The sequence below is a fragment of the Haemaphysalis longicornis genome, unplaced genomic scaffold (genome assembly GCF_048455015.1).
Source record: "Haemaphysalis longicornis isolate Haplotype H1 unplaced genomic scaffold, Haemaphysalis longicornis Haplotype H1 scaffold_12, whole genome shotgun sequence".
NCBI lineage: Eukaryota > Metazoa > Arthropoda > Arachnida > Ixodida > Ixodidae > Haemaphysalis > Haemaphysalis longicornis.
This window is the reverse complement of record NW_027526225.1, coordinates 78,509,788-78,522,998: the sequence shown is the minus strand read 5'-3', so window position 1 is coordinate 78,522,998 and position 13,211 is coordinate 78,509,788. Positions and strand designations below refer to the sequence as shown.

General features: G+C 43.1%; 1 protein-coding gene across 5 annotated transcripts in view; it reads right to left on the bottom strand.

Annotated features, from left to right (window-relative positions):
- Window positions 1-13,211, bottom strand: part of LOC144162834 (phosphatidylinositol phosphatase PTPRQ-like) — a 179,592-nt gene that overhangs the window by 48,232 nt on the left and 118,149 nt on the right. For 4 of the 5 annotated variants that reach the window (XM_077693513.1, XM_077693516.1, XM_077693514.1 and 1 more), the window contains 7 exons: window positions 12,855-12,961; window positions 9,481-9,685; window positions 8,674-8,780; window positions 7,302-7,506; window positions 3,397-3,503; window positions 1,192-1,396; window positions 97-203 (listed from right to left, as the gene is read on the bottom strand). In XM_077693513.1, coding sequence (XP_077549639.1) covers window positions 97-203; window positions 1,192-1,396; window positions 3,397-3,503; window positions 7,302-7,506; window positions 8,674-8,780; window positions 9,481-9,685; window positions 12,855-12,961 — 1,043 coding nt within the window. The remainder of the gene's footprint in view (window positions 1-96; window positions 204-1,191; window positions 1,397-3,396; window positions 3,504-7,301; window positions 7,507-8,673; window positions 8,781-9,480; window positions 9,686-12,854; window positions 12,962-13,211) is intronic. The other variant, XM_077693517.1, reaches the window with a different exon arrangement.

Here is a 13,211-nt window from a genome sequence, read left to right as displayed (position 1 = left end):
CGCATCGACTTTGAATGTAAGATAAATGAGATGAGCTTGTTTCGCGCAACGAATTACATGTAGCTTGCTATTCGAGGGAGAAGCAATGTTTCACACCTTGTAACTTGTCAAGACCCCATTCCTTTGTCTGGGGGCATCCCAGCGAATTTTGAGGGTGCTTTCTGTCTCCTCTGACGTTCTCACGTCCTCCGGAGCTCCTGGAACTAAAGGCAACATATGTTTATTTAGCGTTTTTTGTTCTGAAAAGCGTCTTCTATTATCATAAATTACTCTACCGTAAATTAGCCACGACTGAATCACTCGGCGAGGCTTCAGAAAGTTTGAAAACATTTTTCAACGTCTAGTATAATATCGGTAGTCTCGTTATTGGTCCCGTCAAATAGTGGCCGAAATTACTTTGTTTTTATGTGCGAAAAAGCTCGCAATTTTTCGTTTGTTCACATTGATATTATTCTATTTCTATTCGCCCTATTCGCCCCCATGGCTGCACACACGGTCCTGTTCATTGTAATTACTACTGATAATACCTTAGCGGACTATATAGATACATGTAATATAAAACTAAATGCTACACTATCGTTTTTAATGTAATGTAAAAAAAATCTCCAACGCTTGGCCTTCAAATTATGTACCGCATGATTAAAAAAAAGGTCTACTGTAACTGTAAGTTCTACTGTAATTTTGTAACTGTATGAAAACACCATTCCACGATATTAACTAACCGTAACACATAATAAAATAACAACGTAACAAGACAACAACAGGCCTCATACTGTAATAAAACCGTTCACGCTTTGCGGAAGTGCACTGGAATAATATACTTGAATTAAAACTATACGGTGTTTTATTATATTGCAGCATAGCTTCAGCTTGTGAACTAAGAAATATTTCTTTTTCACTGTCAGCCCAAAACCCATAGATATTTTAAATTGTAGTTAGCTGGAGCCTAAATGCCACCCATGACATGCATGTAAATATTCAGAATAAATGAAGGGGTTGCGTGGAAGCCATGAAAACCTGTATTTTAAAAGATATATAGCTGCAGTCATATACATAGAGAGAGAAACAATCACACGAATCATAGCCGCCTTTTACGCCTTATCTTGGTGGTAACCATTCACTGCCTTATTCGCTCTAAACGTGTGTAAAGCTCTCAAAGCCTGGCTAAAGTCGAGAGTGCACAACACTCACTCGAAACCTTCGTGCTGAAGTTGTTGCAAGCGGCTTCTCCAAAGCCTGCCTCAGTGCTGGCCTGGATACAGACCAGATACGTAGAACCCGAAGACAGGTCGGGCAAGATAAATGAGGCTGTTTCAGGGGCATTCAGAACAACGGACTTGGTCAAAAGTGCTTCAACTCGCATCTCATTGAACGTGTGGACCAGAGTTGAGTTCACCTGCGGAGAAACAGGGCGCGCTGACTTCCAGTTTTTCTTTGTCTTTATCCCAATCTGTTTGATAACAGCACTCCTGCACGCCAGTTCCCTACTTCAAATTGCCATTTCTTTTTCTGCTTGGGTCCGCAACCTGGAGCAAGATGTCACCATTATACCAAGTTAGAAAACGAAGAGCCAAAAGCAGACCCACATAAACTAGCAATAATAACGAACTTGTACACGGCCCTACATACGTTAAGCCTGGCGAGTGACATCTTGTGCTGAGGAAAGTTATATGAAATCTGCCAGAAAGCTAAAGAAAGAGGGAAAGAGAGCATGAATATTTTATGTGGATCTGACAAATGTTTTTGGCTAGATGGCAGGTAATCAGACCTCTGCTGGGAAGCGTACCATGTCCAGAATTCCCACTTCATGGCTGGATAGTTCTTACAGTGAACAGCGTTCTCTTTACCACAAATGTGTTTTAGAGTTAGCATGCTGGTAGTGATGATGCCTCGTAAGAAAATGCGAAACCAAAGCATTCTTTCTTTTTCATTATTTTGTGCAGACGTTTATAAGAGCTTAAGTTCAGAAATGATCGACATGATATTTTAAACTTGACGGTTTTATTTTTGTAGATTGAATATCGCTTCATATTATGGGTAAAGCTAAGGGTTTTCGTGTTAATCCGAAAAAATTCGAAAAATGCGCCGGTGAAATTTCGGACAATTCAGGTTTGTCCTATAAACACCGTTTTTAGAGCACATGGCAGCAAAAATATGACTATCGAAGACTTCAGGATATCTGGTAAGTTATCGGCAGTACTGGCCGTCAGCACGTTTCGGCGATATCTACGAGTGGCCACCAGTCCCCGGCCCCAAGGAGGCTAGTTGATCCTCTTTGAAGGCTAGTGACGCTTGCCTAAACATGCGTTATCTACCTTCATTTGGTTGTGCAACCTCACGCACGGGCCGTGACATGCCTGCTTTTTACTGCAACGAAGTATGTGTACACCTCCCCCCCTGTTTTAATTCTGGTGAAGCCAGTTTACTCGGCACGGCTGAGGCGCTCCTCCTCGCCACAGCCGACACTGCTTTCACAACTGTTATTCCCCTCACCACGGCCGATGCCTGTTTCACAAGTTGCGCAATTGGCTGACAGCGGTGTTGGCGCCGTGATCAGATGATTTTGGAGAACCAACAAACGCGCGAATTGGCGTAAAAATGACGGAAATCCGTCACCGCCGCGCCAAACGCGTAGCGGCCGCCGTTGCCGTCTCATATTCCACCTCGCCGACTAGCTCCGAACCTCTCCCGGTTGAAGAGCAACTTGCGGTCGGATCACCGGAAAACCGAGTCCCCTGGCGGAAACCTGGCGGGAAACCCTCTTATGCTACCTTTCGATGCAAAAAAGTAGCATAGGAGGGTTTCCCGCCAGTTACGAATCGAGCTCAATCTTGAGGTTTGCAAGCGCGATCGGACGAAAGCGGTGATACTCTCGTCACCGCTGAGTAGTGGCACAGAAGGCGAGAACTTCCACAAAGGCCACAAATTATATCAAATAACTTTACCCAGATAAGTGTGCAGTAATATTTATGTAATTCCGTATAACTACGACCGCGCAAAGTTACCAAACGCTGGCCACGAAGTACATTTCTAGCGCCATATAAAGTACATGCACGCAACTGGTACAACTTCTCGATCGGGATCTAAACGAGCCGTGTAGCAGGGGCGGTGCGTCTAGCGCACTCGAAAAGTCAATCGCGCTTCGCTTCAATCCGGATTGAAAGTGCCCGTGTGAGAGGGGTATTAGCTGCATACGCAGAAGCACTCTTTCTGTGGTCATGTTCTAGATAAAATTATGATTATACTTACTTTCTGCATGCAGTAAATTTGAGTACAGGCTTGTGGAAGTTCGGATAGTAAACCGAGTAATTTAACAATCGTTACCAAATAGAAGATGAAGGTGTGAAAGATTAGACCAAGTGTTTCTGTACAGCAACCGAAAGCAAATTCTCGAACCATGTAGCCGGTCAGTGCTCCATTCTTCTGCTTAGGAGAATCCCATTCAATCTTCAGGCTGTACTCTGTCTCCTCTAGGGGGCGTGCTCTCTCCGGAACACCTGGAACTAAAAGCGACACTTTTTTGTATGCTTCAGTGTTTTTTTGCTTCAGAGTAACGGATTCGCTGAAAGCAATGGTGGGCAACATTTGATATAGCAGCCATTAAAATTTTATTCAACATGGTGTACTTGTGTATCCAAAAGCCCAGAAGCTTTCGAAAAGTGACCTTCTTTTCTTTTATTTATTTATTTATTTATTTATTTATTTATTTATTTATTTATTTATTTATTTAGGTACCCGAAGGACCCAAGTGGGCATTGCATAGGAGGGAATGAGTTGAAAGCCGACACAACGTACAATATTGTAAAAGAAAAGAATCAACACAACAAAAGTGACATTAGAATATCATCAAGGCTCGAAAAGTCTACAATTGCAAAATACAGCGTGAAACATTATATCCAAAAAACAAAAAGTGTCAAAGTAACAGAAAATCTGGTATTTGAAAAGCAAGAACACACATTTTCAGCCTAGAAAAGATGAGCATGATGAAGCCAAGTTACAGGGTATTTTGAATCGCTAAAAACGCGAGGAGTGCGGTTTGAAAAGAAGAGCGTCTGTTTGGTCCACAAGGCTACAAGGTAAAGAATTCCATTCATAGACTGCCAGTACAAGGGGTGAGTTCTAATACTTGTTTGTTCGGGCGAAAATTGGGCTAACTATGTGAGCGTGGTCGGTGCGTGCGGACGTACAGGGTGCCGGGAGAAAAAATTTGCGAGCGAATGGTGTTGGACGATGGCACAGGTAATGAAAAAAAGTTAATATTGAAAACTGCCTGCATTGGGTGAGAGCGGGGAGATTACGTTCGTCCTTTAAGGCAGATACACTCTGGTATCTTGAGTACGATGACAGAATGAAGCGCGCGACCTTGTTCTGTACGGATTCAAGCATGTTAGACACATTTGATGTGGATGCCAGATGATTTGCGCGTATTCTAGTGAAGAGCGGATAAGACTATTATACGCGTGAAGCCGTGTCTCTGAATTAGCTAAATAAAGGCGACGCTTGAGCAGGCCGAGCTTTTTACACGCCTGTGATGCGATTTTTTCTATATGGGGGGTGCAGTTTAAATCGGAGGTGAATGTAACTCCTAGAAATTCGAAAGATGAAACTGTTTCAATTTTGGCATTATCTATTAAGTAATTATAAGTTTGTGATCTTCTCATAGAAGAAAATTGCATATGCTTAGTTTTTTCTACGTTTATTTTCATCAGCCATTTTTCGGACCATTCAGTTAGAGTTAGACCAATCATGACAGTTAGACCAATCATGCTGGAGTGTAGAAACGTCACCGGAAGTTACTATTTCTTTATAAATTACACAGTCGTCAACAAAGAGACGAATTGATGAGAAAATGTTACATGCGAGGTCGTTTATATAAATTAGAAATAGTAAAGGGCCTAGTACGGACCCTTGGGGGACTCCTGATGAGACACCCACAGGGTTAGAAACGTAGTCGTTTAATCTTACAGATTGCCAACGGTTTGTTAAAAAGCTGCGAATCCAGTGGGTTGTTTTGTCATCCAGAATAAGGTGACAAATTTTAAGCATTAGACGCTGATGTGGAACCCGATCGGAAGCCTTAGACAAATCGACAAAAATGGCATCGGTACAAAGCAACCTGTGCTGCGAAACGTGGAGATCAGTGACCAGCTCAAAAAGTTGTGTCTGACATGAGAAATGTTTATTAAATTCGTAATGATTGCTAATTAAGGAGTTATTCTGGTTAAGGTGGGTCACAACATGCGTGAAAAGAATATGTTCTAGCAACTTGCAGCTAATTGAAGTAAGTGAAATAGGTGTATAGTTAAGAGAACCAAACTAGTCGCCAGATTTGAAAAATGGTAGGGTATGGGCAAATTTCCAATCGTCCGACAAGCAACCTAAATCTAGGGATTGCTGAAATAACAACGAATGCAGCTAAGCTGAGTAAGGAGAAGTTATTTTCAAGAGCTTCGCTGTTATAGCGTCAGGCCCGGGACTAGTCTTGGAAGCTGGGTGTTCGATAGCGCATGCCACGCCATGGGCTGTGATTACAATGGGCGTAAAAGTAGAAGCTATGCTTGGTTGCGACGGCTCCAAAGAGTCATTTAAAGGCAGCTCGGTGGTGAAAACTTGGGCATAGGCTCTGTTAAATTCTTCGGCACATTATTGCAAGGATAACTTATCCCCGGTTGCATTGGTTAGGACGGGCACCGTGTTTTTGTTCTTGGGGTGAAAATTACTCCAGAATTTGCTTGGGTCGGTTTTCATAATACCGACCCAAGCCATTAGCTGTCAATTAGCAACGCTTTACGAAGTTACTTGAGAAGTTGCGTAGTTTTTTTCTTTGTAGTTCAGGGAATGTGTCAGAAATACAAATACAAGTGTATTTGTATTTACACTTGTATTAGAAATACAAGTGTAAGTGCGTGCCGTCCCTCAGTTAAGAGGGGACTCGTGTAAAATAAGAAAAGGCTACGCACAGTTCACGCTAGAGTTCTAGCTCAAGGACATGTTTTGCTAAGTCTATTTGTGGTTCTGTTGATAGAAAGCTCAAAGGCATGTCGTGCGGCACCGGAAAGGGTTGCGGGGTGAAGCATATGTCTTCTTCTGTACCATGCAAAAAGTGTGTTGTCTACCTTATACCATGTCCATGCGGTTATGTGTGTATTGGACAGACAAGTCGGTGTAATAATGTCAGGTTTTTCAGGTTGTTAGAACATAAAATGTCTTTAGGAGGGGACACCTACTCGCACGTGGCTCAACACGTTTCCAAGGGAAAATGCGAGCCTGCGTTCCAGGAAACGGTGATATCTGTGAACAGGGACAAGTTGACACGCGAGATTGTTGAGGCATATAAGAAAAAAAGGGGGTGTGGTGCTTAGTGTGTTGTCGAATCATTTACATGACAGTTATTTTGAATTTTTAAATCGCTCTGGAACGTAAATATATAACACGCGCCTTCATGCACACAGTTTGTTCATGCCTCTCACGTTTTAGAAATAACACGCCAGAGTGTGACGTACGTATGATGCGTGGTCACATGGGTTTAGGTTGAAGTATTTAAATGTGTGTGTGTTCTAATAAAAATCACTTCTGAGTCAGCGCTGTGGTTTGTCGTCTCTTTTTCTAGTGTCCGTGTCTAAGTGCGCTATCTTCAAGATGTCCCAAATGCACTACCAACTAGCCCAGTTGTCACTTCTTTTACAATGGTTCAACGCCCGTTTAAATAAGTATCCTAAATCTACATGATGATCAAAATTTTAAGCGGAAAATTATCACAAGAAATTACAAAAAATAAAGATTTAAATTTGTTTTCAGGCAGAAATTTGTTCCTTAATTCTTCAATTTGAAAGTGATGTTCTAATTCAAGAATTTCAACCCGTTGATGAACTCATTTTACCCGAATACTAAAAGCTTTTGATTCGAAACCAATGACTCCGAATGGGGCATAAAAACGTGTAGCCCGCACCTGCATTATAAGTATTTTAACTAAATATTCCATCAAAGCTGGTGGTGCAAAGAAATTTATTTAGCCTTATTTCCGGTTTTAAGTTAACATATTTAATTCAAGGTTAAGCAGAGTCGGGTGAAACGGTAACCAAACAGTGCCTATGACTGATGAAAAGCCAATTTTCGGTATTTTGTTTCAGCTAATCCTTGGGCGGCAACACCAGGGGTTCGACGGTGGAGGAACTTGGCGAGCGTATTCAATCATCTTAATCATCCACCTATTTTAGATGTATATGCCTTCCGCGTCCACTCTGAGTTTCACCTGGTAAGAATACATGGAAAATTTTCCAGGTTTTTGGAAACAAACTCACCGGAAACCGTTGTGCTAAAGTTTTCGCAAACAGCATCTCCGACGCCCGCGCTAGTGGTGGCCTGTACACAGACCGAATACGTTGAACCCGGAGTCAATTCTGTCATGTAAAACCAGGTTCTGTCAGAAGAATTCAGGACCACTGACTTCTGGGACCAGAAATCGGCCGGCAGGTCATTGAAGGTCTGGGATAAAGTTGAGTTCACCTGCGGCGAGAGCGAAGAAATTCTTTTGCGGCTTCTACTTTACGCGACTCTGCTGCTGCAGACCTCAGGGTGCTAGTTCATTAACAAGACATAATTTTTTTTTCGTACAAAGGCTCCACACCATCAAGGCTGAAGAAGTTACATTAACCAAGAGTGAGAAAAGAATGCAAAAAAATCTACGCGATCTTTTTACAGCGGCTTTTGGCGAACCACAATGCAGGCGCCGCATATGAGCTCGATGTTCACTGCAAGAAAACTATATAGATTAGCCAGAACCTTCTGATAAAAACAGACTTCAAATATTACAAACTGCTACATGCGAATGTTCAACCCCATTGATACGAATAAGCGCTAAAAAGCGGCCAAGAACAAGGCCCTAAAAGCTGCGTCTCAAGTAGGTTTTGAAGCAGGAAACCGCTCCATATAGCTTGGAATTATACAATTATGGGGACCTTCATCAAAACGTGTGGAATTTAAATACAGAACAGTGCTCATTTCTGATGCTCTAAATATCAGCAATTCTATTTGTTGCAGAAACATTACATCCACAAAATCTTCGTTCCGCAAAATATTGGCGCGCATCAAACGAGTACCAATGGTGTACCGAATGAAACTGATTTTTTTTTGCATTTTTAATGAGTGTTTTTTTTTTTCTGAAATAACGCGGAACCAACGTCCTGTTATTTCAGAGGTAGCATGAAGGTGGTGCCACCTTACCGTACAAAGGATAAATTGGATAGTTTGCCTAAAGGAACATCTTCGTTAAAAAATGCTTAGGTGATTAAAAGTGGCTGCGGGTAGTGCTGCCACACTTAGTGACCATGAATAGGACTAATGGAATTTCATAGCGTGCAGGCACTTTTTTATTCCACCACTGATTTTCTTTTATTGATTTCCTTATACTTCCCGGCTGACACTGGTTTCAGGGATCTACATTATTTGTCTCAAAGTGTTGAAATCATTCCGTCTGGGTACCCTTATCTCATCATACGTGTAACGTGTTGACGACCAAGGTATATTCAAAATAGGCAAAGGAAATCAATTTGGTATAAGGGATTTGTATTTGATTTCAATTACAAATCTCTGGGAAATTTTTATCCAACAACATTTTTTTCTATAAATACTCACGTCTGCAATGGCCCACACTATATAATATTATCAACTTACCACATAGCTAGTCAACGCTCCATTCTTTTGGGCAGGCGGATCCCATTGGATTTTCAAGCTGTCTTCAGCCTCCTCCAATGACCGCAAGTTTCCGGGGGAATCTGGAACTGATAGCACGCGTATGATTGTAGAGGCAATTTCGGCTGATCCATAGTGTTTTTTATCTAGAACTGAAGTCTTATTTTCGAATCCATTATTACTAGACTGGTAATAAGATTTCAGAATACTTGTAAATCGGAGGTTTTATGTTACATTTCTGGTTAAAACGCACAAGCAGAATAACTGTTCTCCCGCTAAGCGCAAGAAAAGTCGTACTATAATTCGTTCGTTACTAAATGAAACTCATATAGATTTAACATCTTACTGCTGCAGTGTGATGCGGCGTCAAATGAGTATAATTCTTTCGTTATTTGTCGTTTATTCGACAGAAAGATAATATTTACCATAACAAAAGCTGAGCGAAGCTATAGGTCGAAATTAAATTTACTTGCCGGGCATCCTCCGAAGGTGAATCAACGCAATTTTGTTTAGCACCCTGACGATACTTGGAAATTTTTTTTCATGATAATTCGAAGAAGCCAATTTATTAACCACACACCACATACAAATATCAAGCATCAATAATTTCTCCACTGTGCGGTTACATTTAACTTTATCTAAGCTCGAAATTTGATTCTCATACCATAGCAGTAATTTCACCACCACTCTCCCTAATTTGTTGCATTTATTTCTGATTTATTTACATTCTGCTTGTGTACGATATGAATTACGAAAAGTAGTTCAAGTGTTAGAAGGCAAACAACTCACCCGAAACCTTTGTGCTGAAGTTGCTGCAAGCCGCTCCTCCAAAGCCTGCGTTTGTGCTGGCCTGAATACATACCGAATACGTGGATCCCGGTGTTAAGTCTAGCAGGTAAAACGAAGCTGTCTGGGTGGAATTCACAAGAACCGACTGAGGTGACAGTGCTTCATCTGGGGGGTCATTGAAGGTGTGTATCAGAGTTGAGTTAACCTGCGAAGAAAAAAAAAAAGCTGTTTATTTCGATCGTTCTCCCAGTGGCCCCAATGGTAGCCCATCCGTTTAGCTAAGTACCCTAGGAAAGCAATTCGCTTTCTGTCTAGGTTCTAACCATTAAAGGGACCCAGAAAAGCCTTCTGTAAAAGTTACAAAAGGCCTGTATTGTAACGTAGCACCAATATAGCGATGCAATGCCGTTGGAATTATTGATCTACATTCAGTATTAGCTGCGCCAGAAGCAATTAAATGCACCTCTCCCCACTTGCCGATCGACTCCTCCTCCCTCTCTGCCTTCTTCAAAGCAGCTAGGTACATTCCTGCGCCTAGGCTCGCGTCAATCACTGCGGACCCGCCTTTGCTGCCTTTGCCTCGGGATCGCGCAGGAAGGAGGAAGAGCAGCCGGAAGCCAATGGCAGTGACGCCGCCGGCGGCCGACCTTGCCGGCGATTGGGCGAATCAGGGGGCGCCTTCGCCGTTGCGTCAGCAGCGATCGCCGTTGCGTCACCCGCGGTCGCCGTTGCGTCACCCGCGGTCGGCTCGCTGCGGCGTCGCGCTCATCGGCTGAGAAAGGCGATCTTCAAAAATTGTTTACAAATTATCTGTACAACGTATGGGGCTCACACTTGGCTCAAAAATCCCCCGTTATGTGTTCTACCACCTGAATGCATTTGATTGCCACCTTCACAAAGCTTTTCGGGGTCCCTTTAAATTATGATCACCACTTCAACCATGTAAGTAAACAAAGAGTACGAATGCCGACAAACAGTGACCCTGCAATGGGCCCTATCAATAGCGCTACGTTCACTTAGAGCAATGTAGCCATTTATGAACATGACGCAACCCTTGCTGCACAGTAAGACGGCTATACGGGCGCTGGCGATTGTGTGCCAATAACAAGGCAAGATATTGACATGGTCTACCTTCTGAAATGTTCCGGATTCTAGATTGCTCAAGCATCAAAATGTACGTAATAGTTTTGTTTATCAACCCTACACAAGGCGAAATGTCCGCATCTTTTTTCCGAGAAATAAAGTTCTTTTCTTGACTACACGCTCTATTGTTTTCCTATTTTACAAAGACCGTGATTTTAAATACGCTTTGGAATCCCCTTTCAACATGAAAAAGTCCAATTTCAGCTTTTGGAAGTACAGTAAATATTTCCTCCTGTCAACAACTTTCTTTTCACCAGCAAAGCAACTTCCTGTGCCTCTCCCAGCTTCTGCTAGGGATAACGCATCTTCAAGCCAGACTGCTTTTACTCTTTCCCTTCTCTTGCGAGAGAAAGTTAAGGAGGCTTGATTTTCAATTATTATTAGATGCGACGCATCTCTTGCTTTCGGGCTTGTCCCTCCTGCGTCGTCGTCGCGGCGTCCATCCGCATCCCTCCTCCGATCTTCTATCCCACTGCTGTGTGCAACACTCTCACTCCGGCTCATTAGCATACCACAGCTGGCGCGCTTCGCTGCGTAACGCTGCATTAACTGCTCCGGCGCGCGCAAGTGCGCGCATGCGCGACTCTCCTCCATTCTCTCCTCTCCTTCAAGCGCTGTGAATATAAAGCGGGTATCGCGCTGCGGCGGTTCAGTCAAGCGCTCGCTCTCACACTTGACGTGACCTTGCTTGACTACTTCGTGCTTGACTTGATTCTTCCGATGAAGACGTGATGGAAGCGACGGTCCCTTCAGTGAATGGTGTGACACAACAATTACGCCCATCGTCCCACGTATAGGAACACCCGCATGTGATGGAAATGCATCATACGCGTCCACAACACGTTTCACGCGATTTAGAGAATGATGATAATTGCAGGGTTTAACGCGCCGACGCAACGCAGGCGATGAGGCGCGCCGTAGTGGAGGGCTCCGGATTAATTTTGAGCACCTGGGGATCTTTATCGTGCGCCGAAATCTCGTACACACGGGCGTTTTTGCTTTTCGCCTCCATCAGAAAAGCGGCCGCGGCGGCCGGGAATCGAACCCGCGACTTCGTGCTCAGCAGCGCAACGCCTTAGCCACTGAGCCACCGCGGCGGGTCGATTTAGAGAATCAACCCAACGGAAACACCAATTGAACCCCCCGATGTGTCGTATCACAACAGGGTTCCCTCGTGGGAAGATGGGCGTAATTTTTTTTTATCGCGTGATCTGATTTCTTTGGGTTTCATAATCCGAGTTTCAATATATATTGGATGCCATGTCGCACTGTGGGGCGTATAGTAAATGATTACAGAACTTAAAAAAATGCTTCTTGTGCACAAAAAAACGATACGTAGCGTTTACGTAAATCATCTTTTGCGAGTATAAAGGTAGTTAAGTTACTCAATGTGCTACATTTTAATGCGCATTTTGGCGAAGATAGCTTTAAAGCACCTTATCTCGGAAGAGAGAAGTTTGCGGGGAAGATGTCGCACTTTCCCATGAAAAGCGTCATCAATACTTTAGTATGAGTGAACCCGCCTACTAAAAAAGCACTACGTGTACTTATGAGAAACGCTTATAGATTACAGGAACGGGAAATGAAGGCCATAGGTAAAGTGGCAGAGTTTCGTGCTGAAAGCATTGCTAATAATCCTTTTTTTTCTTAATTAGTTTTTTATCGTTGATGCTTTCAAGCCAATACAATAAAGGTGTACGTAGTGCACATGTACACCATACTTGCAGCAGACTTAATTCTGTTGACGGCCTTGGGGAAAATGAAGCAAAGGAAAGAGCTGAATAAAGATGGTGGAAACGTGTTTTGCATGACATGCATGCACCTAAACATTCCTGACTGTTATTATTGTGATAAAATAACTAACACATCTGGTATTTTCCATGGGACCACGCAGAAACCAAGTTAATGATTGAAAAATAGAGCGCGACTTGGGCAACGACACTAAAGAATAACGATGGGACGTTGTCCAAGTCATGCTTTAGTGTGTTTAGTGTCAAAGTCATTTCTTTAGTGTCGTTGTCCAAGTCGCGCTCTATTTTGCAATCATAATGCAGGAACTTGCCCAACAGCAGTGTTTAATGAAACCAAGGTTAATTAGAGCTAGTTGACACTGCAGTCAAGGCAGCTTAACAAATACGCCTGGGGAATGAACTGCTCTGAATCTTTCTGAAATGCTTTGAACTGCTCTGACAGCACGCTTGTGCTCATTCAGCGTCACAGTATTCTCCAACCTTGTAGCTGTTCAGTGCTCCATTCCTCTTGCTCGGAGAACCCCACTGAACCTTCAGGCTGTATTCTGTCTCCTCCAGCAGCTGCAGATTTTCTGGAGGGCCTGGAACTAAAAGCAACACTCCTATACATAAAATAGCGCTATGCAGAGTGCGTTATGCTCCATGCCTAGAAGCAGCGCCAGAAAGCATGATAACAGCCGGTAACTTTTCAGCTTCGAGCGGTGGTAAAACGACGGGAAGCAAGAAATGAGGATGCAACAGGCGCTGTTTCTTTTCTACCACCACGACCAGCACCTGCTTGGTCCCTCTGTCTTTGTCCTCGTCGTGTTAGCGCTGTTCCAAGTATCCAACCATTAA